At 32.5% G+C, this 26814-nt stretch overlaps 1 protein-coding gene across 2 annotated transcripts in view; it reads right to left on the bottom strand.

Moving 5' to 3' along the window:
- LOC118193346 (cell adhesion molecule Dscam1-like) overlaps positions 1–26814 on the bottom strand; it is a 672928-nt gene that overhangs the window by 175291 nt on the left and 470823 nt on the right. For both annotated transcript variants that reach the window (XR_015042955.1, XM_085823337.1), the window contains exon 8: positions 23748–23975. Coding sequence is in view for 1 of the 2 variants with exons in the window: in XM_085823337.1 (XP_085679463.1) it covers positions 23748–23975 (228 nt within the window). In the remaining variant the exon portion in view is untranslated. The remainder of the gene's footprint in view (positions 1–23747; positions 23976–26814) is intronic.

The following is a 26814-nucleotide window of genomic DNA, read 5'->3' as shown; positions in this document are numbered from 1 at the left end:
ATTTAATTTCCTTAAACATAATGCAAGGCGATAAGATTTCGTGGCTACAAGTTGAAAAGTGACATTTATAGTGAACCGACGCAAAATGCTGTTTTGAGACTAATTGCCCTTCTGGTCTAACGCCCTTTTTGGCTACTATTAACATAATAATAAGATTCAAAGGTAATAATAAAAATAGGATATCCGTTAATTTTTTTGCGAGTCATTATGTTTATTCACAGAAAACTAACGATTTCGAAAGCAGACATTTATACTGAAGATTAAAGGAACGCATGATTTCATGTTTTAAGCATTAATTACAACCTGTACCTAAACCAGATTGTGTTATATAATATAACGCAATTAATTTTGCTTTCAAAATATCAGGGGATTTTCTTTTATGAATATGTTTAATTATCCTTTAGTTTTTTAAAACATTTTAAATTTTAATTTTCTCCTATCAAATATTATCCTCATATGAAAGCAAACCTAGGTTTCATTTTATAATGGATTTTTGAAGAAAAGGATATTAGAATATTTTTTTGTAATATTTACATATGCATTTCGAAACATACAATTTCTATAAATGAGGCAGCTAATTTTATGAAAGTAATTATAACATCATGAACACAAAATCATTGTAAAGAGTTAGCTTTTCTGCACTGTCCAGTTATACCTTGCTAGAAAAACCGGCGATCATACGAAATGACCGCTGTACAAGATATTATAAATTGATTAAAAACAGATGATTGCTAATGCAAACAAATGTTCACGTCCCCCCGACACGCTCAGTTTGCGTTCAGATGAAAATTCAGTTTAAAATACAATGTCGGAATAAAATCGGGCAAAATTTTAAACTCCTTACGCGAAAGGATATTTAGCATAAGAGTTTGGGTAAACCTACCTGATGAGATGTACTACGCACAACTCGTTAGTTGGTTTCGTCTCCTTAATTTCTCAACGTTGCCAAGGTTCTAGGTAATTCATATGTAAATATAGTTAAAAGCATAATAAGCAACAATTGTATAAATTAAAAATATTTAAATGTCCTTAAATACCATGATAATTTAATTAAAACAATGATAGCTGCATGTATGTTATCAGTGTATATGGACTATTTGAATGCCGTGGCAACTTCCCTCCATTAGCATTTACGCAAGCAACCAATAAACTATCGAGGACAAACAGACACTTAAGCCGTATATAATAAACATGTTTTATGCATATATATTTATCGTATTTCATTTTATACTTATAGGAATCGCCATTATGATATAATCGGTTAGAAACAAAAGATTTTGCGCCCTTGCCTCAAACTTCGTGGAAATATTGTAAAACTAAGTTACTAATTGGGATAATGTTTTCTTGCTTTTTATCTCTTGAAATTATAAATTTCTAACAGATTTAGGAAGCAACTACAAAACCGAGTTTTAGTGACTGGTAGATTCCATATTGTTTGATAATGTAAGACTTAATAAGGATGGCTCTGTAAGAATATTAAAACCCCTTCGAATTTTGTATTTAAATTTATAAAATGTTATAGGGTTTCCTTTAGTTAAAATTAACATATTATTCAAATTTTTATTATCTTTCCTAAACTCCTCCAATTCCCTTCGTATTTCCTTACCAGGATGTCAATTTAAAGTTAAGTGAAATGAGCATTTAAACGGGTGAATCTTGGGGTTTATTCAGTGAATCTTGGGGTTGTTGCTAGCCAGCGCACGTTCGTTGTTCATCTTGCTGTTACGCTAATACACCCCTTGGCCATTTCGGATAATTGTCACGCCTGTTAGGTTTGTTGAGCCGACCTAAACTAGCCTTAACGGGTTAATCCAGCACTATTCTATCTAGACTTGAATATGTTTATGATATAACATTTAATTTCCACCCTAAGTTGTTGGTGTTACTGCAAACATGAAGATCGTGCCTCTCTGTTCTTAGTTGGAATTAATAAAGGGTAATTTTCACCCTTGTTGTGCGATGGTATTTACTTCACGCCTGTGCAAGAATTCGCCAGGTTCATTTGTAGGATCTAGTTTAGTTTATGTGGAAAAGAAGAGACAGATTTTATAACGTTTCGTATATGATTTAAACCATCACGCATATTTTTTAACTGAAAATTTTGCTCTATAAATACTGCATAAAATAGCTACAAACTCGCTCCATCCAGACTGTTGTAATTGCTTTCATAAAGTTATTTGCTTATTTTGAAAAACTTTCAATGAAAAGTACATTACGAATTTCTCAAAACAGGTAGAATATTTTTATGTGTCACTAGGGGTTACTATATATGGAAATAAGGTTTGAAACCGAATATCGAATCGAAGTATGCATGACATGAGTAGTTGGTAATTATATGTTTCGCCATTCATGGAACTATTTTATGTGAATTTGTCCAGGTCTATTAATTTCACTTTGAAAGTAAGAACCCTTGCTCATTAAACATCAACCGAGAATGCCTGATTCCATCAGTCACTTAGTCGTTTCATGATCCAGCAAAAATTAATCACAGCGAGGCAATCGTTAATTTACCTGCAAGAAGGGGATTTAGATAACAAAAAATATCCATATTTTATAGGTATAAAATAGGACTATCTAAACCATCTAAGAATGAAAGATATATTCCAGAGAAGAAATTACTCCAGGATTTGAGTTCACGAGCCAGCTGGCTCCGTGTACCAGGTAGACTCCAGGGCAGAAGTTTTCCCGTGTTGATAATGAGACGTAGTCTAGCGTGTATGAAATAAGCAACAACCCTTTAAATTATATTTTTATTAAATGCTTTTTTACAAAGCAAACTAAAGCTATTAGAATTAAACTTAGTATTTCAAGCTTTCAGTAAAATATATATTATAAGGTATTTCTCCCGCCTCCCTTCGTGGTGTAGTGGTTCTGCACGCTGCAGCGGTATTCCAGAGGTCCGTGGTTCGATTCCCGGCGAAGGCGTTGCTAATTTTTCATCTTGCCTGCTTTCAAAAAATACCTAATGTCTCTACAATATATGTATAAAATTGTCAAAATGCAAACAAAAATAGAACATGAATATTACCGCTGTAATGAAATTTTCTTTCGATGCTCTATGTCCATCTTCAGATTTTAATCTCTGAAGAAAGAATATTGTTATTAGTTTGAAATATTATTTCCTTCATTCGAGCGCGAAAAGCTTTTAACAATATCTAAAAATAAGGAAAATGAGTGGTCTACGCGACTCGCCTGTTGTTACTATTTCACATATGAGCTCAGTATAATTTAACTGAGAGATTGTTTTGACACTTTCTCATATTTCTTAACGGTGTCAAGCTAAATTTTGGGAATGTCTGCTAATGGGAAGCGAGACTTTGGTTTTTCGTGGTAGCATTTAATATCCATTTAGAGATTAAAAAATTTTATGGTTTCAATAATCTTAACATTTTCAAATTAATTTTCAGTAGGCATTTATTTGCTTTTAAATGGAATCAAAAAAATGTATTTCTGCCTTCCTTAAACTTTTGGGTATCATTTTTCAAAAAATATACATTTTAAACATTCTCGAATTCGTTTGGACGATTTTTTTGGGTGACGTCTGTACGTACGTACAGAATAAAAGACACTTTGACTTAAAGGTTAAAATATTTGTTAACGGATTGTAAAATGGTTTAAAAAAAGATTTTTTTCGTGCCATTTGTACGTATGAATCTCAACTAACTCAAGAAAGATTAGCCATAGAAACGTTGAAATATTGTATATGGGGCTGTTATAATATCTAGTTATGCACATCCTTATTATTTTTTATTGCAATCTGCAGTACCAAACGTATATACTATATTTACATATATATATGTATATATATATATATATATACATATATATGTATACACACTCTTACCAGACCTTTATTTTTCGCAGCAATTGGTTCGTAGTCCTATACTTTCGATTATAAGAAATATTTTAAATGACGGAAATATTTCTATTTTGGATAAGTCAAATTTAAAAAAAATAATTTCGAAATTAATGAAATTCAATTACATGTATAATAACAGTTTATATATGTAGTTAATCTAACAAAAAATATCTAAGTATGTTTAATTCCAGTTTATTGTTCTAAAACTAAGTGTAGCAAAAAATGTGTGTAATCAGACAGGGTTCATAGCTACATTTTAGTTAAAAAAAATAAGCACCTATAAGCACTTTTCAAGCACATTTTAAGAAAAAAAAAATAAGCACTTGTCTAATTAACATTATACACAACTGCATAACCTTAAAAATTAGACTTGTAATTTAAAATAATGAGAAATGCAGTATTTATTAAGAGAGAATAAGCATTACCTCAACCATGGAAAATAATAATTTTTTTTTATTTTAAATAACAGTTCAATTTACAGAACTAGTTTACAATGAGAGGAAAATAAACTATGCAGAACTAAACTATATTGCAAGATTTAATGATGAAATTTCAGTTCAAAATAGAGAAAATAAATAATAATAAGGACTATTTATTGTATTCGCTTGGAACCTAATAATAAATACAATTTATTTTCCCACTCATATTGATATTTAAATAATTTAAATCTAAATTCTGAATATTTTCTAAATTTTCATTGTATATCAGTTTTCTTTTAACACATATTGCAAGCAAAGTAATTTAAGTAAAAAAAGAGGAACATTTCTGAAATCAGAAGACAGAAATTTGCTTCATGCAGTCATCCTTTAACAGTAAAAGCTTAACTAACCCGCATACTTGGAAATTGGCGGATATTCGGACAGTCGAGCGTAACTTGAAAAAGAGGAGCGGAAGGGAGGGTAGACTGTAGCCGCTCTTTAGATTTTTCCGCTAAATAAATGCTTTTGACATTTTGATATGTGCATCATATAAAAATAAACCAATGGAACTGAAAAATATTCTGCTTAGCAAGCACAGTAAATCTCTTTTAAGTGTTCATAAACAAATCTCGCACAAAACTTCAAAATTAATTATCTCTGCAAAATATCGCAAACGTTATTGCGCAATACGTGCGCCGTAATTCTTCCCTACGTGATATTACGCAATTGGAATCAACAGCTGCCGGTATTGGTAGAATAAACAACTAAATAACTGGGGTGTTTTTCATTCTAATTTTCAACAGACGGCGTTAAATTTCCGTAATAGAATCATTCTTCGCTTGGGTTGGTAAACCGCTGTATAATGTATTGGCTAAAAAATGAAATTATTTTGACTATTCGATTACTTTCCCTTTATTTAAGCCATTGCGAATATTATTCCTTAGAAAGCTAATATGTGTTTAAACACAACCATTTTTGGAAGTTTACTATACTTCAGAAGTTACTGTAACTATGTATTATTATAAACATTCATACATATGCTCATAATATAAGCATAATGATCATAATAATCACGAATATAAACAGACCACGCGGAACGAGAATGCAAATTATTAAGATCTTGATAGAAATTCAAATGTGTGTAGTATTTGGGTGGGAGGAAAAGAATGCCGAATGTACCGGAATTTTCTATTGCTTTCGCAATTCTTTGACCAATAGAACGACGGGCACCTGTCTGTACTCTTCGTGCACACCAAAGGTTATGTTAATGCAGAGAAAGGGGGGAAACTATTTTCCGGGAGTATGATTCACCATCTGAAATTCCATATTAGGAAGAAAAGTTGTTTATTTAGTTTCGGCTTTGGTACGGGGAAAAATAGCGCGTTCATTAAAAAAAAGCACTAAAAGCAAAAAATAAGCACTAAAAACAAAAAATAAGGGCTTTAATGAAAACGTAAGCACCTATAAGGGCACCTCTTTATTTCATTTTCAAATATAAGGACTTATAAGCACTTATAAGGACCACTACGAACCCTGTTAGAATTTCTTTGCCTAAAATAACCTCGCTAATACTGCGATTACTCTTTACAAAAATGGTGATTTAGAGCGTTTTTAAAAAATTTGCATATAAGTCAAGAACACGATAACAAGCAAGAACTATATAAGAACATGTAGTCACGAATGCAGTCCAGATGTGCTAGACGACCACAAACCAGAGAATGACAGTGGCGAGACAGGTCACAAATTAATGATAATTTATTGTACAAAAACAAGTTCACAAAATATTTTAGTTTATAAAAAAAATTATGTAGGTGTTCAAAGTTTTCGCCTTCAGCTGTAATATACATCACGCAACGACGATGCAGCGATCGACGAACGTTACGGTACGTCGTTCAGCAATTTTGGGAGGACCTGAACCAAAAAGATGAAATAAATCTCTCCATCTAGGGTCGATGGAAGAAAGCAAAGGCCGATCATTCATTCTACCACCAAGCAAACCTGCTTAGACACTAATGTTGCAATGACAATGAGCACCATTGGGTCGTATGACTCATGGATTCTCCTGTACACTTGCACTTTGTGCACAGTGCAGATGCCTTTCAGTGTAGACATCGCTTCGTCAGTAGAGAGGACGTCGGCTACAACGCTGTGGACCTGCAGTACAAAGCAGCGCGTCAACTCCACACGCTGTTCGTAATCACCAGCGAACAGAGCCTGCAGACATTCCACATGCTAACAATATTTCCAGTACTCATTCTTGGGTCGTTTTCGACATCTGACAGCATAACTTCCAGGCTAGCCACCTCATTATTCTGTCAGCACCAGTATCATTCATTCGTGTTTCGAAACGTTTCAGTTTCGCTCAATCAGTTATACAGCTGTCCGAGCATGGTATGAGCAGGGATGCGTCTGTTAGGAAATAGGAAACACACAGTTCCCTAGCGGCTGTTCCACTGCAATTGGCTGCCCCATAAAAGAGGTGCATATCCGCCATTTCTCTGTTCGTGTAGCGATGTCTCTCCTCATATTTCATACACCCAAAATACGCTTTTCGTCCCTTCATCCTGGCCAACTTTCCTCGCGACCTCTAGTTCTTTCTTGAGCTTCTAGATTAATTAATAAGTAGATTAATTAACAAGATTAAGATTAATTAACAAGTAGGAAACATATAGGATCATACGGTCGCATGCGCAATCTGCGCATGCGACCATATGATCCTATATGTTTCCTACTTGTTACCTTGTTTCTGACCCATATGTAGATTTTTGAACAATAGTTCTGAATTACCTAGTATACAGATATAAATACATATTCTTCTTATGATTATATATTTATAGAAGTAACGCTTTAATTTGCTTTTGGATTTCTTGAAATATCCCCTAATAAGATTTCCATTTTCTACAACTGATGTTTCTAAAAATGTTAGATAATTATTGTTTTTTGATTAAATTAACTTGTCTGCAAAATGTTTTTAGTTTTGGCTTCTTTTTCCCAAAATAGCTTGTTTTATACCTTAGCTTTAAATCAAGTATAAGATAAAAGGGTTAGAAAATCTATAATACTATAGTGGTGTGAAATGAATTCTGATACTATACCAGAAATAGATAATTCCAAATGTGTCCCCATTAACTGCTCAAATGTTATGATATTAAAAGTATGTAAATTGGAGTTATTTACCAAATTTAAAGTTAAAAGAATTTTCTATTATTGCGTATGAGCAGAAGTGGTTTAAAGTTTCATTATTGTTATTAATTGCTCTTCATGAATTAATAAATTTATAAAGGAAGACAGACTGAAAAGTACGGAATTTTCTCGGGGCCTGCACATTTTATCGTCAAACCTTGCGTTTCGCTGCGAACAGATTTATGAGATATTTCCTTCAAAATTTATGAGTCTACCAAATTTCTGGGTTACTGTGGTATAGTTTTTTGTAAATGCATTCTGAAATTGAGATCACATTTTTTTAGTCAAATTTCCATTTTTACTAGACCGCTTAAACTCTCCAATAATTTTTAAATTTGGGATTCATTCAAAATTTAATATAGTATAATTTTTGGTTTGCAAATTGACACTTCTCTTATCCTTTCAGTCTGAAGATGGCGCTAATCAAAACATCTTGCTATTGTAACATAATCTATGACTGGTTTTTTTAAGAATATATATATATATATATATATATATATATATATAATAATAAAAGCACAAGGAAAAGTCGGAACACTGTAGATGCGTGATTAGACCCATTGAAGAATATTTTGATTGCGTAGTCTGCTAGTAATGCTAACTTGGTAATATCTAAAGAACTTATCAGTCGAGGCAGTTTTAATTCCATTTTTATTTGCAACTGATATTTGTGGCCACAATCACTTGGCACTCTAGCCGTGCCTTTCCACAGAAGATTTACATTTTTGATCTTGTTGAGATAGAAAGCAAGCCAGCGAAATTACATCTTAGCACAGTGGACAGGAAAAGCTGAAGTGCGTAGTTATGAAGGATGGAAGCACGGCGAAAGAAAAGTTTTGGTTTACAAAGGCAGTTTCATTTCCCAATTATTACGTCATCAGAGCTGCGCGGGCCATAGAGTGATCTAGAAATGACGCAATACAGAGAAGTTATTACGATTTTAGAATAGAGAGGAAGAATTAATGTTTATAGTTATATTATAATTCTGATTCATATATTTTTATCTTACCCCCCCCTTCAAAAAGAAAAAGGCGTAGCGACAGAGAAGCCTTTTTAAAGAGAAAGAGTTAAAACACTAGGAAATGTTAAAAAAAAAAAAAAAAAAAAAAAAAAAAAAAACATAAATCATAACATTTTTATCCTGTAAAGTATTATTTATAAAATTAATTTATTTAAATATTTTTTTAATTTTATTTTTAGAGTCCTATTGAATTTTTCAGCATTTCAGTCCAAAAGTCTTTTTGTTCGAGAGTTCACATAATCATAATTCTTCAGGGAAGGTTCTTGTTATTACGGAATATCACAAAATAAACTTTTACATAATCATTACTTATAATTAAATGCACATAAATATTTATGATATTTATTTTCATATTGATAAATGATATTTTAATACCATATAATAATAGGGGTAAGCTTCAGAAAATATGGTTTCACCGTTATTATCTTTCATTTACAATTCCTGATTTTACCAAACTGGAAGCCTCGCAACACTTCTAAACAAACATATCCATCAATAGGCTGTCCTCTTGAGCTAACCAGTGTGTTCTCTGCACTGGTGGCCCAGGGTGCCTAGGCAGTTACTTGAAAAGGCCTCCGTTCCTTGCATAAGGTAACTGGCCTTTGAGAACTGCACTAATACATTCCATAATAAAAAATATAATAATAATAATAATATAAAAAAATTACACACACTCATAAAATGAGAGCCTCCAACATTATCTTATCTGAAGAGGGTGAAGGGAACAACTGTACAGAGGTAATTACAGGCCTCTGCTTAGGAATCCAGTACTCTCTCGACATACACTATACTTAACATACAATCACCCATAAATTTAACATGCATTTACCATAATTTCATATTACGTATCTGTAATAATTTCACTTATTTTTTACACCTACTTCATTTTTAGAATAATTATGAAATTCGTATTCAAAATTCTCAACAAAATTTCAAAAGCATAAAAACTTATCTTAATATCCTTCCCTATGAATAATTTAAATAGCTTAAAATTCGTTACTTAATTTGCTCACACATAATTATGAAAAATTAGAAAAATTAATGAACAAGAATTTCAGATTTTCTCAAAACAAATTCCAGAAATTTTAACCAAAATTGAAATGAAAACTATAGAATTCGCAGCATATTAAATGATTTAGTTCCTGAGTTAGATTCACACGAATGTAACAATTTTTGAGCTGTTGAAAAAGCGGAAGTGCAAATAATTTTCTATCGCACATACTTGCAAACACTAACTCAGATTGACCTTGAACCCACTGTAATGCTGAATTCCTAAACGGTAATTCACTGATTATTTAAAGAACTTTTTTTTCTAAATATTGTAGAGATCGGCGAAGCAAATTCAATTAAAAATTACTTTCAATTTGTAAACACTACACGAGATTATTTTTTTTTTGAAGCACTTGCAAAACACCACAGCAGAAGAATGATCTGTTATTTTTTAAACACTGAAAAAACAAATTTGATTATTCACTTCTTTCACATTATCTTGGATTTATCACAAAACGATGATTTGACACTGTCGACTTTTTATAAATATGTAATGATTTTAAAAGCGTAGATGAAAACAGTGGAACTCCCAACAACTTTTGATACTGCGTAGATGACCGAGAAGACCGTAGTGGCTTGATTGGGAATTCAGACGAAAAGTTACCTTTTTTATTTTATCCACTCGTTAAACGATGTGAGATTAGTTGAAATAAACTGCACTGAAGTTCCACGCCTGTAGCGTCGAAATTATTTTTTTGAAACAGCAATCATATTTTATTATATCTTACATATCCCCCCTTTCAAAAGAAAAGTATCCTACAGGAATATCGGTCAAATTTTTCTGATTCGAAATATCGGTCAAAATTTTATCACAATAATTTTTTGTTTAAAAGTTAACATGTTTGTATTTTCAAAATTGTATCTTTCACATTTTGCTGCTCTAATGCTTATTCTTCCACCCTGCTCATCCAACTTTTCTTTTGAAGGGGGGGATATGTAAGATATAATAAAATATGATAGCTGTTTCAAAAAAAAATAATTGACGACCTCAAAATTAACATTCTAAATTTGGTAATCTGCCCCTAAATTCATCTCTTCTCACATGTTCCAGACTTTTCTATCTTATGTAACGTTTTAATGCAGATACCTCTTCTCCAATCAAATTAATTCTAAACCAAAACTGTGAACTGAAACTTTCCCACTCTCAGCCTTCTTCCTATAAAAGTACTATAACCTTCCCCTTTTTCCGCGCTAGCTCTCCTGCTGGTAAGACGCTTTTCATCTATGCTTCTGCCGCTTACTTACTTAAGATGACGTTCTACTTCCAAATGCAACTTACTGTATTCAAATATTATTAAGAAATATCTTATCTGAAAAAGGATTATTTGATATGCATGGAAAAAATAAAGATTGCGATTTTTCAAGATATGTTGTGCTAAATTGCGTCATCATTTCCACTCTGCCACCCTCAAACCACAGTTTCATTACATATATATATATATATATATATATATATATGGATGGATGTAATTTGAAATATATTTAAATTTCTGCTAATATTTATAAATTTTAAAATTTTTTCAGCTTTTTGTTTAATTTAGAGGTAAATTTTATTTTTTACATGCAACAGATTCCTTTTTCAGGGACATGAACGTTTCTTTAAGCTCACATCATGTCTTAAGCATTATTTTCGGCGATTAAGAAAAATATTTTTAATTCTCATTGCATATTTTTCGAATTCGATTCAGAAAAGTTTTGCTTTTCGAAAAATATTTATCAGATTCTCAATATATATTCGGTCTGTACAACCAAATAAATTTTAAAGTGGTTTATTGAATTTTCACCGAATTGAATCCCAAAATATACCTTAAACACGTTCCTTAATGCATTGGATTAAAAACAGTTTTAAACGGCAGTTTGACTTGGATACTAAACCCATTAGCCGCTGGTGTTGCGTTGACGCAACGGTCAAAATAAATGCGTATATAAATATAACTACCTAAGATATTTTATACCAGCAGATGATTTTGTGTAAGGAATATTATTAAGATTATTTCTGTAAAAAAAAAAATATTTGCCTTCAACAATCATTTTGTTTATAATAATTAATGTCATACTTTAAGCAAAATTTAAGCAAAATTTTCGACCGGGTATTTTTGCTAAAAATATTTAACGAAAGAATCGCCGTCTTTATGAGTGATCTATTTTTAGTCAAGGTCATCGTTTATCAGAACATTACATGAGTCAGATGTTTATATTTGTGTTGGGAAGGAATTGAAAACAGGTGTTGCGCTGACGCAACGTCAGGAAACGAGTAGTCAATCTCCTTTTTCACTCATTCCTTTCGATGTTCTGGTTCATGTTCTGGTTGTTTAAAAATGCCTAGAACGAGGTACCCTACATTAGAAGAAGCCCTTCAAAGATTTTTTGATGAAGAAACAGATGATGATAATGTTAATAATGACCAGAAAGAAACTGGTATTGTTGTTATTCCCCCAGAAATTACAGAGGCTAGTGACGAAGAAGAAAGGAATGGCAATGTTTTATGTAATGATAATGATATTTTACCAAATGATACTGCTGGGGAAGTTGAAATTTACGTAAGAAGTAAGTTTCAGCCTTTTAAAAGCAGTTATAGTGATACTAAAAAGTTTAAAAAGCAGAAGGCTGAAATATTGAAGTGGATAAAAAAAGAACTATTAGTTATGTCTCAGGAACAACATGAAGAAAGAGATAGAAGAGAAATTATAAAAGACAAAACACAAGGTGAAACTAGTCCACAGATTTTCGATTTTCTTTTTTGTTTAGACATTTACTCTCTTCTCGTTGAACAGACAAATATATACGCTAAGAAAAAAAAAAAAAAAAAAAAAAACAGAATTTATTGCATCTGAAGCTTATATGAGAAGATTTATTGAAATATTATTGCTTACAGTATATTATTCTTTACCTCAAAAAAAAGTGTATTGGTCTTTTGTTAAGGACATTTCTGTTCCTGTTGTACGAGAATTTATATCACGTTTGCAGTACAGGAATACGAAGCAGAATTTGCATTTGACAATAGTCAAATTGACAATACTGATATATTATATGAGGTGAGACCGTATCTAGACTTACTAAATATCACCACTTCTTACTACTGGAAATATCTCTTTTAGATTTCAGACGCAAGAATGCATTATTCCTTTTGCAAACTCCTATTGAGAGTGTAGAATTAGCCAGAAATAGATCAGCAACAGGAAAACCTATTAAATTCAGCATTAAAAAACCATTGCATGGAGATGACAGACATTTTATCGTAAAGTCCGTTGATGGCTATGGTACTCTTTGTTGTAAAGAGTACCATAGCCAGACTGTTTATAGATGCAAAGTATGTAATCTTAAGTCCCTCTGAAGCCAGATGGCGCTGCCATCGTTACTGTTTACAAAAAGAATGTTAATTACTTTAGAGTTGGCTTCAATGGCGAAACGTAGAGTGATTGTGGGAGCCTGAGCGTCTCTCAAAAATTATTATAATAAAGATGAAAATATGTTACAAAGTAGTTTGTAAATTAGTTTAATTGAGAGTTACAGTCCATTTAGAAATCGCCGGACCATTTGAGTGGTCCAGTAGAGCCGCAGGGATATCAGCTAAGTAAATAATCTAGTGTAAAACAAGTGAGTTGCCATTTGTTTCTATGGAATTTGTGTTTGTGGATTATAGCCAGTTGCTGAAAGAAAGGGGTAAGTAAAAAACCCTTGACACTCTATTCATTATTAACTGTTGCATTTAGTAAATTCTGAATTAAGTTTGTGTGATAATTTGTTATTGATAAGTGAAGCGAAAATGGCTACGAAACTGAAAGATGTCCTCACTAAAAAGAGAACTAAAAAAACTATCTTATCGAAGTTGCAAAAGAAACTTTGTGAGCCAGATCTAAGTGTTAGTGATTTAGAATTGTTAAAAACTAAATTTAACAATCTGCAAAATGAATTTGATATTATTTTTGATTCTATTATCAGTTTAAGTAGTGAAGAAAATATCGAAAAAATCTTCAGTGAGCAAGATGAAATCAATAGTAGTATTATTGATATAGAATTTAAAATAAATAATAGATTGTCGAACGTTGTTAGAGAAAATAAAGTAGAAAATGCAGTAATTTCTGAAAATACTGTTGTGCGTTTACCTAAGATTTTGTTACCGACATTTTCAGGAGAAATGCATTCTTGGCTTTCCTTTAAAGATATTTTTAAAGCGAGTATTGATCAAAACCCAAATTTATCAGATGCTGTAAAATTGCAATATTTTAAATCAGCGCTTAAAGGAGATGCTTTTAGAATTATCCAAACGATAGCTATAACAGATAATAATTATAAGTTAGCGTGGTCTCTCCTTGAAGAAAGATACTCGAATCCTAGAGAACAAGTGTATGCTCATCTTAAAAGATTTATGAGTATTCCCGTTATTCAAAACGAGTCAGCTTCTGCGATTCTAAATTTAATTGATGTTACAAGTGAAGTTGTAAGATCGTTAGAATGTTTAGAACAAAAGTTAGATGGGGTTTCATCCGCTATATTTGCCTTTATTCTTAGCCAGAAACTTGATCAGAATACTAAGTTATGGTGGGAAAGGAATTTAAAGAAAGAAAAAATACCGAACATTACAGAGTTATTAGAATTGCTAAAGGATCACGCGAGGACATTAAACGCTTCTAGAATTCCAGTAATGTCTAAATCAAAAGCTTCAGTAAGTCAATCAAAGGTTTCTTCAATGGTTTCATGTGTGACTGAAAAACGTGCTTTAATTTGTAAACTGTGTAATGTGGAACATAAATTATTTAAATGCCCTAAATTTCAAAAATTCAGCTTAAAGGATAGAGTCGAGTATGTTAGAAAGCACAACTTATGTTTCTGCTGTTTTGGAAATCATGGAGTGAGAAATTGCCCTTCAAATTACTCTTGTAGGCTATGCAGAAAAAAGCACAATTCGTTACTGTGTTATGAGCGAGAAAAAGTTTCGATTTCCCAAAATAGAGAGAGTTGCGAAATCGCCTCTCTGTCGGATCAAAAGTCAGACGCCAGTTCGTCTACGGAAGTAGCGAAACTGAACGCTCATGCAAAGCCATTTATAAATAAGGATAACGAGTGTTTTATGACAGCTAATGTAAATAAAAATTGTAATGCAGTTAATAGAGTCCTACTATCGACAGCGATTGTTTATATTAAGGGAAATGGAGGAGAAATATTTCCAGCCAGAACTTTGCTTCACAGTGGAAGTATGATTCATCTTTGTTCATCGGAATTAGCTGAGAAGCTTCATTTGCAAAGAGAAAATGTAAACCTATCAGTAGGATGTTTATCTGGGATTTCAACAACGGTGAAGTCAAAAATAAGTGCGGTTATTTTAAATAAAAGAAACACATACAGTCGTAAACTAGATTTTTTCGTAATTCCGAAAATTACTCATTTGATGCCTTCTAGACAAATTGATGTCTGTAATATTGAGATTCCACAAGGAGTTACGTTAGCTGATCCAGACTTTCACAAACCGGGTAAAATTCAGTTACTTTTAGGATCTGAAATATTTTTCGATTTGATAAGATCCGGGCAAATTTATGTACCAAATACAAATTTAGTGTTACAAAACTCAGCATTTGGGTATTTGGTAAGCGGTAGCATTGAAGATTTACCACATGAGAAACAATTAATGCATTGTGGGTTAATTTATGACAATGTCGAAGCACAGTTGAAGAAGTTTTTTGATTTGGAATCAATTGGTATCAGAGATGATCCCAATTCTTACGATGAAGATAAAGCATTAGATATATTCAACAAAACTGTTAGTTTCAAAGATGGTCGTTATATTGTTAGTCTGCCTTGGAAGAAACGTTGGGAACATTTAGGCGACAATTTTGGTGTCGCAGAAAAAAGAATAAAAATCCTGATGAGAAAAATGCAACATGATAATACATTATACCTGAAATATAGAGAAACTTTAGAAGAGTACCTAAATCAAGGGATAATAGAAAGAGTATTAGATTCTACGAAATCAGTAAACAAGCCAGGTTTTTATATGCCGCATCAGGCAGTTTATAGTGAAGAAAGCATTACAACAAAAATGCGTATTGTATTTGATGCGAGCTCACATGAAATAGGTAGTCTGTCCCTGAATGATTGTTTGTGGCCAGGTATTAATCTGAATCAAAATATATTTCACTTGCTGATATATTTTAGACTTAATAGAGTTGCAATCTTAGGAGATATCGAAAAGGCATTTTTACAGATCGTGTTAGCTGAGAAAGATCGAGATGCAGTTAGATTTTTATTTGTTAAGAATATTGATACACCTTTGCAGAATACCGACGATCAGCTAGAAGTGTATAGATTTAAGCGTGTGCTCTTTGGTGTTAATTCCAGTCCTTTTTTGTTAGCTGCAACTATAAAGCTTCATATCCAAAAGTACAGAAATGTGTATCCCGATACCTTTCAAATTCTTGATACATGCATGTATGTTGATGATCTTGTTACAGGAGCAGATGATGTATCAGAAGCCTTAAAAACTTCAAGGGAAGCAAGGGAAATTATGCGTGGAGCTGGGATGAATCTACGCAAATGGGTGACGAATGATTATCATTTAGCTAAAAAATGGGAAGATGAAAATTTTGATATTCATCCCCTAAGCTCAAATGAAAAGATACTGAAGGTATTAGGAATTCAATGAAACATTCAGGAAGATAGTTTGAGTATAGAGACTTGTTGTTTGACGAAAATTTCGAGGAGAAGGAAAAGTACCAAACGCTTCATCCTCCAAACAGCTGGAAAAATATATGATCCTCTTGGACTCATCACACCATTCACTGTTAGAATAAAACTTTTACTACAAAAGCTATGGTTACGTAAATTACCATGGGATGAAGAGCTTCCTTCTGATTTGAACGACGAGTGGTCTCAGTGGTGTAGCGAGCTTTCAGAACTTAGTAACATTAGTGTTCCAAGATTTGCTTTGGATTCATGGGATGAAAATATAGAGATCCATGTTTTTTCTGACGCAAGTCAAAGGTTGTATGGTGCAGCCGTTTACGTAAAGGTACAGAATCCAGAAAAAATTTCTGTGAATTTGCTGGCTTCCAAGACCAGAGTTTCTCCTGTCAAAAACGTTTCCTTGCCTCGACTTGAATTGCTGGGTGCACTGATTGCTGCAAGATTGGGAACGGAAGTTTAAAAGGTTTTAGATCGTAAAGGTTCATCTAATATCTTTTTTTGGAGTGATTCTAAGGTTACACGGTATTGGATCAAAGGATTAAGCAGGAGATGGAAATCTTTCGTTCAGAATCGCATCGACGAGATTCAGAAGTTGACTAATCCAGATTCATGGTTGTATTGTTCAACCAAAGACAATCCAGCCGATCTTCTAACGCGTGGAGTTAGTGCCTCTTCTCTAGTGAACAATTCTAAGTGGTGGACTTGTGCAGAATTTTTTACAGAGCCGCATGTTCCCTACAAGTGCTTACAACCAATAGTTCCAGAGGTTGAGAACCTAACAGCAAATGAAAGGGAGTCCTTTGTGCAAGAAAGTAAAAGTTCTAGTGACATTAATGACATTTCTGAGAGAACTATGTTGATTGACAGGAACTCTAACGTTTTAGACGAACTCTTGAATATTAGTAACAATTATTCTAGAATAATTAATGTTCTTTCTTATATTTTTAGGTTTATTTGTAATTGCAGGAAAGGTGAATCAAGAAAGGTAGGCCCTCTTCAACTAGAGGAGGTAAGAATAGCTGAGGAAATGCTTATTAAGCATGATCAGAAAGCTCTATTTTGTAAAAAGGACATAACAGGTAACTTAAAAAATTTACATCCCTTTGTTGATCGTAAAGGAATAATTCGCGTTGGTGGCCGTCTTGAAAAAGCTTCATTACCATTTTCTCAGAAATATCCTGCAATCCTACCAAAAAATTCTAAGCTAAGTAAGATTTATTTTTCTAGTGTGCACAGAAGATTATTGCATGTTGGCCCCCAAGGATTATTGAATGCAGTACGTTTAAAATTTTGGCCATTAGGTGATAGAGATTTGGCGCGAAAAACAGTACATCTTTGTGTGACATGCTTTAAATGCAAACCGATTTTGTCTTCACAGATTATGGGCAATTTGCCATACGAGAGAGTTAATAGATCACCCCCATTTAGTGTTTCAGGTTTGGATCTATGCGGTCCCTTTTATGTGACTTACAAGCATCAGAGAAAGGGCGTGCTAAATAAAATTTACATTTGTGTATGTATATGTTTTGTGACACGAGCTATTCATCTTGAGCCTTTGTCAGATTTAACTTCTAGTGCTTTAATTGCCACTCTTAAGCGTTTCATGGCCAGACGTGGCAAATGTGCGAAAATATTCACTGATAATGCCCCTAATTTTGTAGGAGCAAATCCTCTGTTGAAGAAATTTTACAATGTAATTAATTTTCCTGATAAAACTTTGGCCTCATATTTCACGTCCGAAAGAATAGACTGGAACTTTATACCTCTCAAGTCCCCTCATTTCGGAGGGCTATGGGAAGCCGGTGTAAAGTCCGTAAAGTATCATTTAAAGAGAACGATAGGAAATTTGCGTTTTACATATGAGGAGTTTGAAACTATAATTGTGCTGGTAGAAGGAATACTAAAGTCGAGACCTCTTACACCTATTTCCAATGATTTTGATTGTTATGACGTTTTGACCCCAGGTCATCTTTTAATAGGGAGATCAATACAGACGATTCCGGAGCCAATGATAATAGACGTAAATGAAAATCGGTTAAGCCGGTGGCAGAGAACAATGAAAGTAGTTCAAATTATTTGGAAGAAATGGTCAAATGACTATTTAGGAACTCTGCAGCAGAGAAACAAGTAGATGATAGAAAAGGACAATATTTCTGTTGGTACTATGGTACTCGTCAAGGAGGATTATCTGCCAATTTGCAAATGGATATTAGGTCGGGTTATTAAAGTCTATCATGGATCTGACAATAAAGAACGGTTAAAATCAAAACAAAATCAGGAGAATTGAAAAGAGCGATAACAAAGATCGCCGTTCTTCCGATAGAAAACTGAAATGATATTTTTGCATATATATTGTATTGTTATAGTATTGTAATAGCTGTAGTTATAGTAATAGTATATTATGTTGTTTATAAGTATATTAACTTTGTTTAAGAATGTTTGTATAATTTCTTGAAATTTTGTAATTTCAATCCGGGGGAGTGTTAAGTCCCTCTGAAGCCAGATGGCGCTGCCATCGTTACTGTTTACCAAAAGAATGTTAATTACTTTAGAGTTGGCTTCAATGGCGAAGCGGAGAGTGATTGTGGGAGCCTGAGCGTCTCTCAAAAATTATTATAATAAAGATAAAGATATGTTACAAAGTAGTTTGTAAATTAGTTTAATTGAGAGTTACAGTCCATTTAGAAATCGCCGGACCATGTAATGTAGCTTTACATCATGATTATAATCAAGCTTTTCACGCTTGAATCTTTCAAATGAAATAATCTGTATTTGTAAAAGAAATACAATGTATATTTTAATATTAAATTAATTACAAGTAAAATGATTTGTAGATTTATAAAACGTTATACAGCTAAAATGTAATCCTGCGCTCCATTCAAAAGAAACATCGCAAGAGTACAATCCTACTCACTAAACATCCGTACTCTTATTCCGCTGACGTTGCGCGAACGCAACACTCGCTTTTTCCACAGGTAAGAGCATTTTTTTTTTTTTATTTTCAATGTAAATTTATGTTAAAAATGCTTAATTTAATATTTGTTATTATTTTCATGAGAAAAGAAACATTCCTTGTAGTTTTGGCGGTTAATGGATTAAAGATAAGTGAAATAAACACACTTTGTTTTAAAAATGATTAAAGAAAAAATTCTTCTTTCAAATTTTATGGCGCTTTAAACCATAGATTTTAAAATTTACAGTTGCAAATATAATTCAAAAATTAATTAATAAAAAGTAAAGATTTCTAATTAAAACCAATAGAATCATTTAAAAAAAAATTATACTTTTCACAGCACTTTATTATGCAATATCGGCATATTTTATGAGGATGAATATAAATATACAGTTCCTTTTAAGTTTGCTCAATTTCGGACAACTTGCTAAGAAATTTTCCCTATTTCCAATTAATGTTATAAATGAAAAGCATTAAAATCCAAATAAAAATACATTAACTTAAATTAACATTTTTTTCTTTATTCAAAAGAGATTGGAATATATAATACACTTCTTAATTAGGAAGGATTTTTTAGATTAATTAAGCTATATAGTATATATATATACATTTCTAAAGTTTTTCTACTTTCATTAAAGACATCATAGGCAATCTTCCTTTGAAAGCTGACTCTTATGGCTTTTAGTAATATATTTCTACACAGCCTTTCGCAGCTATTTTAATTACATTGATGCCTTTGAACTTAGTATCCTTATTTTATGGCTGCATCGTTTCATTCAGCACGGAATGTTTTATATTCAGTTAAGTTAGATTCATAAGCTATATCCTTTTCATGAAAATGTATTGATGTGTCTTTCATTTAGGTTAATATTTCTCTCAGTTACATAATTTATTTTGTTCTGGTAATTATTATATTAATTACACTAAAAAAGGAGGAATTCACATATTTTGCATTGCCTTTCTTTCAAAATCGCTGCTCCTTTTCTTCACTCTTAAAATCTGGCTTATATCTTTTTCTTCCTTCCCGATTCTCTTTACGTTGGTTGGTTGAATAGGCTTATTTCATTCCTCGGAAAATGTTCTATCTTAATTACGTAACTATGAATTATGTGTTGTTATGAATAAGCTGCTGCCTAGGACGTAGTTTGTCGGAAGCTGCTAGTTTTTCTAAGAAGCGGAAACTAATTAAAGATATATTTTGCTTTTAATTATTCATATGTTTAATTGATGTGCTACACCAAACGCACTGATTGCCTAGAACACCAAAATTGCTGAATCCAATCTTGTTTTTGCTCACAATGTTAAATAATAATAAACTCTTGATTTCTAATATATTTTTCATCCTATCAAGACAAAAAGTGGCTAATTAAACACGTCGTGGTTTAACCTGAGACAGACCCGTCGATTTGAAAAGTGTCGTCAAGCATCAGCAACGGCACACACTCGTCCTGATTAAATGCTGCCTGATGGTTATAACCGAGGGAGACTCGAGACTTATTTTTCATTCCTCAAAATGCAGCGAAACGAGGAGATTTATGACTTCATGTCACTGTCTAACAACAACGGGGTTCCATCAGGATCATGCAAAGCAAAGTTCACTTAAAAAGACAATAATTGGGAATGCTTTCCCAAACCCTTTCAGGTAACATCCGAACGGGATATACTGCATTTGGAAGTGTGCCTTAAAGGGATCGTCTTTTTTAATTTTCAGATAAGATTCTAGGGAACACAAAACGATCTTTTCTCCTAGGTAGGGTGACAGTATTCAAAATCCTTGAGTGTCCCAAGTAAGCGGTTCACTTTGATTTGACGTAAACTTCAAAACAGCTCTTGACAGCTGGTGAAAGAGGAAGAAAAAGATTCTAAGGGCAGTTTCAGAGGCAAAAATGTTGTCCTTGGAGGCAAAATAAAAAGCACATTTTTGACTTTTCTAGGACAGTGAAGTGAGTATTATCGATGGATTATACTGCCTTCGATTACTAGCATTTAGGTGTACTGCTGTCATAGGTTTTCAACTTTTCCCATGTGTAGCAAGATTTTAGAACAGCTTCTTAAAAGATCTTCAACGAAAGCATCTTTGAAACATCCTATGTTTCCTTATAAACCCTCAAATGTTTTGTCAGAGTTAATAACCTAAAGTGATATTAATATATATTATACAACCTTTTCGATTCTTGTGCAATATATTATTATTTTCTAATTTTAATACATATCTTCTACTCGTAAACAATAATTTATTTTCGACAGATGACTTTTCACCAACAGATTTCACTTTTTACAATTGTCAAATCGTTGAATATGGCTAATTTAACCTCAATACTTTTATTTCTTTCAGCATGATAATCTTAGCTAAGTTAAAAACCCATACTCGACAATTAATTAAAGTATATTTTGCTTTTAATCGTTAATATATTTAATTTGTAAGGTTCCTCAATCATACTTATGCCTATGACACCAAAAATTAGCTGGGATCTACTATCCCTCAAGCTATTAATTCATTGAAAGGCATTCTATAGTTTCATATTGATTCAGTATTGGATCATAGACCCACCGATAATTTAAAACAGGTATATTCTTTTAATTAAGCTATATATTTGTGTTTCCTTTAACAAGTTAATTCATTTACTTAGGAGAAAAATATTTTTAATTAATTTTCACTTAATGTTTTTTCGAACTTCTCACACTCCTCAAGTTTCACAGATTTATAATAGCCATCTCTTAGATGGATGTACTTAGAACGATTCAATGTTTTTTTAGATTAGGGTAAATAATTTTTTTTCCAATGACGAGCCATTATAGGCGTTGGCCACTACTAAGGACGAAAGCGATGGTCACTTTATTATGGGGCACATAATAGATGAACCGCTATTGTCTCTTATGAAGAAACAGACAATTTACATCCAGACCTTCTCTGGGAGTCGAACCCGGGCCCTTCGTATCGCATTCACAATCACTAACCACTTATAGTATAAACACTGACAAATTCACGTCTTAATAATAATTACTGCATGAAGAGATACTAAGATAAAAAAAAATGTTTTCTGAAAACTATTTGAAAAAAATGCACTGATTTTAGTTGAATTTAATAAAACATTATTCTGCAACTATTGGGTCATTTTTCCAATCTTTAAATTTTCTATCTTAATTTTCTATTTTCTATCTTAATTTTATAATAAATTTTCTAATAATTTAATAAATTTTCTATCTTAATACACTAAACTTTCACTTCTTCGAAAATTTTAAAATGTAGTCACGTTCTCGCCATAGGAAATGGGCCATTTTCGTACATATCAAAATCCTGAAATTTAAAATTTTAATTCTTAAGGCCTCCTAACATCTTTCTTACAATTACATACTGCAAAACAAGTTAAAGTGCTGTTTCCATCATTGTACGTAATTAAAGGAATACAATTTCTTGGATGTAATTGGCCCACCAGCGGCCGAGCGGTAAAGTCGCTGAACACTGGTAGTTCGGTCCGAGGTTCGAATCCCGCGAACGGGCTGACTGCATGGGCGTTTTCGCGGTTTTCCCCATGTGTAACGTGTATACGAGCCAGTTTCCCTTAGAAAGTCCTCCACGAAGGCATCCCTCCTCTTAGGCAGATAGCCCTCGAGGCTTTGCCATAATCACACACACACTTGGATGTAATTACTATTATAAAACAGCCGTTTGTTTGATGATGCCACTCACTCTGAGCTCATAATTTAAGACTTAAGGCTCCGTTCAGACGGTTGTAAAAATTTCATAACTGATAATATTCTCATGATAACGTCCTAATGATTGTTCAGAATTGTCATAACTGGTTGAAGCCAAGCTTCTTTTCTAGGTAACCAAATTTTGCTACGTCACAAAATCTGATTTATGGGTTTTGGCATAAAGTTCGAAGTTTTCATCTTTATGCCGATTTGGTATAGGAGTCGACCGATCAGAGAGAACGCGCGAAACCTGTTGGGCGGGAAAACAGAGTGGGAAAGCATAAACACATCCACACATTTAGCTTCTGTATTTGGGTGCGGCTTAGACACTGTTTTGCAGGTGTGAACGACATTCCCGCCTTTTATGTCTTATAACTATGATATTTATACCACCGTTTGAACGGATCATAAGGCGACACTAATTTAAGATTCGGAGATAAAAAAATACAAAGAGTTAAATCTCTCAACAATAGCGGAAAATGCAACTATTCAAATATAAAACCATCTCATATGAAATGTTTATTGTGAATTAAATTACATAATTATTTTTAATCACCTAAAGGAAGAGTCATTTCTTTATTCTATAAATATAGCTCCTAAATTAAACAGTGGAAAAAATCGAGTTGCATGTAAAACAGGAAAAATATTTAGACTGCCAAAAAAGAATATCTGCAAAATTCTATGATTTTATAATTGTATTATTTGGTTATACATATTATCAAAAATATCATTTTCAATCATTTTGTCAAAGAACAGTTTGATAATGTTTTTCTATGATTTTCACAACTGGCTTTTTTTCATGACCGCATTCTTAGGGTGTTAGCACGTGGTTGTTACTACTCATTACACGCGAGGAAGATATATCGTGCTTCTTCATTCTCTTACCTCCATCTTCTACTCTCAAGCTGCTAATGTTGACGAAACTGACCACCTCTGCTCTGGACGTGACGTAATCCCCGACGGAGAACCGCATGTGGTCGGGAATGGGTAGGTCGTCTAATGTCCACGTGACTTGAGGAAGTGGATTTCCTGCAGCTATGCATTTCAAGGAAAGAGCACTTCCAGGTTCTACTTTGGATGGCTCAAATGTGTGTTTTAGCACCGGAGCCACGTCTGTGAAAGAATGAAAACATGAGAATGATGGAACATAGCAGTTGTCAGAGACGCAATAAAAGGATTAGATAATGCACACAAAATAAAAGAGAGTAACTGATATAATAACAATAAAAATTCCTTACAGTTAATATATTTTTGAGCTGCTAAATTGAAATGGCTTTGTTTCCGCTCCTAATATAAACCGAAATATTCCATTTACGTCCTCTATATGTAAAATATAAATTTCGCATGTGTTATTTTTTTAATATATCATTTTAAACTTTATTATAGTCAGTAACTTCTGACGTGTTAGTTTGTTTTGATTAAAAATAATCAATTTTTAATTCTTAGAAGTTATTTGAAATTTTTATATCTACATTACTAATATCTACCTATAAAATTTTAAAAACAAAATTCCGAGAAAATATATGTACACTGTGATGTCAGTTACATTATAAAAATGTAAAGAATTAAGACTGATATTTTAATTTTTTCCGTTTTTTATTTTTCATTTCTTCTCTTTTTTTTTAAATACTTTTTATTTTTTAATCTATTATACACATATATTTGTCTATTTTATCTATTACTCATTAGCTATATATTTATTATTAATTATCTACTATCTAGATATATTTTTCTGTTATCTATACATTTTAATCAGTATTAAGGTTTTACTGATAAGACACTGATACGTTTTTAGAAAGTAAGGGCTCATCCTTCATTTTCAACACATTCATGAATGTTATAAATGAAATGAAAAACAAATTATAATCGATTAAACGCTTGCTATTTATTAAACACATATCTGGAAGTATTTAGACAAGTAATTAAACTCAAACTTAAGTTCAATATCTGAAAATTTTCATCGTCTTAAAAGATTAGCTAAATTTCAGTTACCTGCAGGTAGAACTTACTAAAACTGTGAAGAGGATACTTGCCAAGTTCTATAGTTCAGTATTTACTACAGAATAACGATAGCAAAACCCTTTTATTGACTCAAGAATAGTTTAACAGACGGCACTTGTCGCATTTACAGTATCACGCCAACAGAGCTATATAACACGTATGTTTGCCCTTGGTTAATATCACCGACATAGAATAACAGGCAATCAATATGCATGACCGTAAAGTAGAAAGCTTTCACTAGTATCGTAAAAACATGGCCGAAAGGCAGGACACGCTCTCAGCATGCTCTGTCTGAAGTGACTCATACATAAGCTTAAATAGCAGCTTCCTACCCTAATTTGCATAAAGCATGAAATCGAATATCATTGTGGCAAGAAAGAGTGGGTTGAAAACGAGAGTTTAAAGGCAGTGTTGTTTCAAAAATAAAATTAAATGTCAGGAAAATAAAATAAAACCCCACAGTGTTAATGACATAAGACTGTAAATTGGAGTAAAAAAAGGATGTGTGTTCTATACAACGATTTTCTACTTACTGGTGCGGATATGTATATAAATCAAAAAGTAAAGTTCGGAACGAAAATAAATAAAATTCTGTTCCTGCAATGTGAAGGTCTAACCTTTCTTCTCTGGGTAAAATTTACCAAACTGAATAAACGCAGATTAATGAAACATTCAAAACGGAATCTTTAAATGAAAATTAAATTGAAAAAAGGATGGAATTTAAAAAAAATAAGAACATTATACATAAAACAAAATATTTTATTTTTATTAATCTTCTATATTTTAAGCTTCAAATAGAACTTGTTACGTGAAAAGGGTTTTGAAGCCTTAAACCAAATAAAAATATTTTGGAATGGGACATGAAAAAACGAATTGTCTAGCAGTCGCCACTTGAGACTATAGGTGGTTATAAAAGACAGCTTGACGTTGCATAATAGATAATTGAAGCTCATAGTAGATAATTGTAGTAGATAAACATAGTAGATAATTGAAGAATCACAAAAGTCATTTGATACTTTGAATATCTTTTAAATTACTCGTCGATTCTTATAACATATCATTCTACATAAAATATCTCATTACATGGTACAGTACAATGAGCTAGTCTGAATCCCCCAATTTTAAACTACGTAGTTACATGGATGAATAGATCTTAGGGAAGTGACGGGATTTTGCGGGACAGTGAACGCAGCAAAGGATCATGCGCGTAAGATAGCTGAAGTATTTATAGAAAAAATTTCTTTGTTTGATTTCTAAATGATGACAGGATAAAAGCTCGTAGCACTGCGGAATACTCCAGTGAAAGAGAGAAATTTAAAGTGCTGTTGCTAATTAAGTGTCTTTTATATTTTATATTTTACATATTCTCTCCCCCCTTGAAGGAAAAAAAAAAGGCTTGGCTATAGAAAAAGCCTTTTGAGGAAAAACATTAGAGTGTTAGCTAAAGAGACATTTTGTATAATAGTTACAACTGATGTGATAGAGCAAATGAATGACTTTAGGAGCACAGCCTTTAACTTTCACAATGCCCGATCATTTGGTTCACAAACGTTCTCTTATCTGTATATATAAAAATATAAAAATGCAATTTATAAATATGATATCAAAATATTATAGTATTTAATAATAAAATATTATACGATCTGAGTTCAACATGAAAATTTTATATACTGCATATATCCGTATGAAATCAGATAATCGAACTTTGTGTAATGGTGCGAAAGTTTAAGATCTTTTGATGCATGTCAGTCTATAAATGGACCTCCTCTAATATGATTATGACAGGCGGTAGCATCAGGAGGTCCTTACCCGACGGATGACTCAAATTAAAAGCAACAAAATGAATTTCATAATATGCATTTAAGAAATCATGCAAAAAGAAATTGAAGTGATGGTATGATACATTACAGATACATATGGTAGCACTGACCTCAAGCATTTTTGTTAGAGG

Source organism: Stegodyphus dumicola, chromosome 9 (assembly GCF_044657685.1).
Source record: "Stegodyphus dumicola isolate Sdum_Otavi_A_Nest chromosome 9, ASM4465768v1".
In the NCBI taxonomy this organism is placed as follows: Eukaryota; Metazoa; Arthropoda; class Arachnida; order Araneae; family Eresidae; genus Stegodyphus; species Stegodyphus dumicola.
The sequence above is the reverse complement of the archived record's forward strand: the minus strand, read 5'-3'. Positions and strand labels throughout refer to the sequence as shown.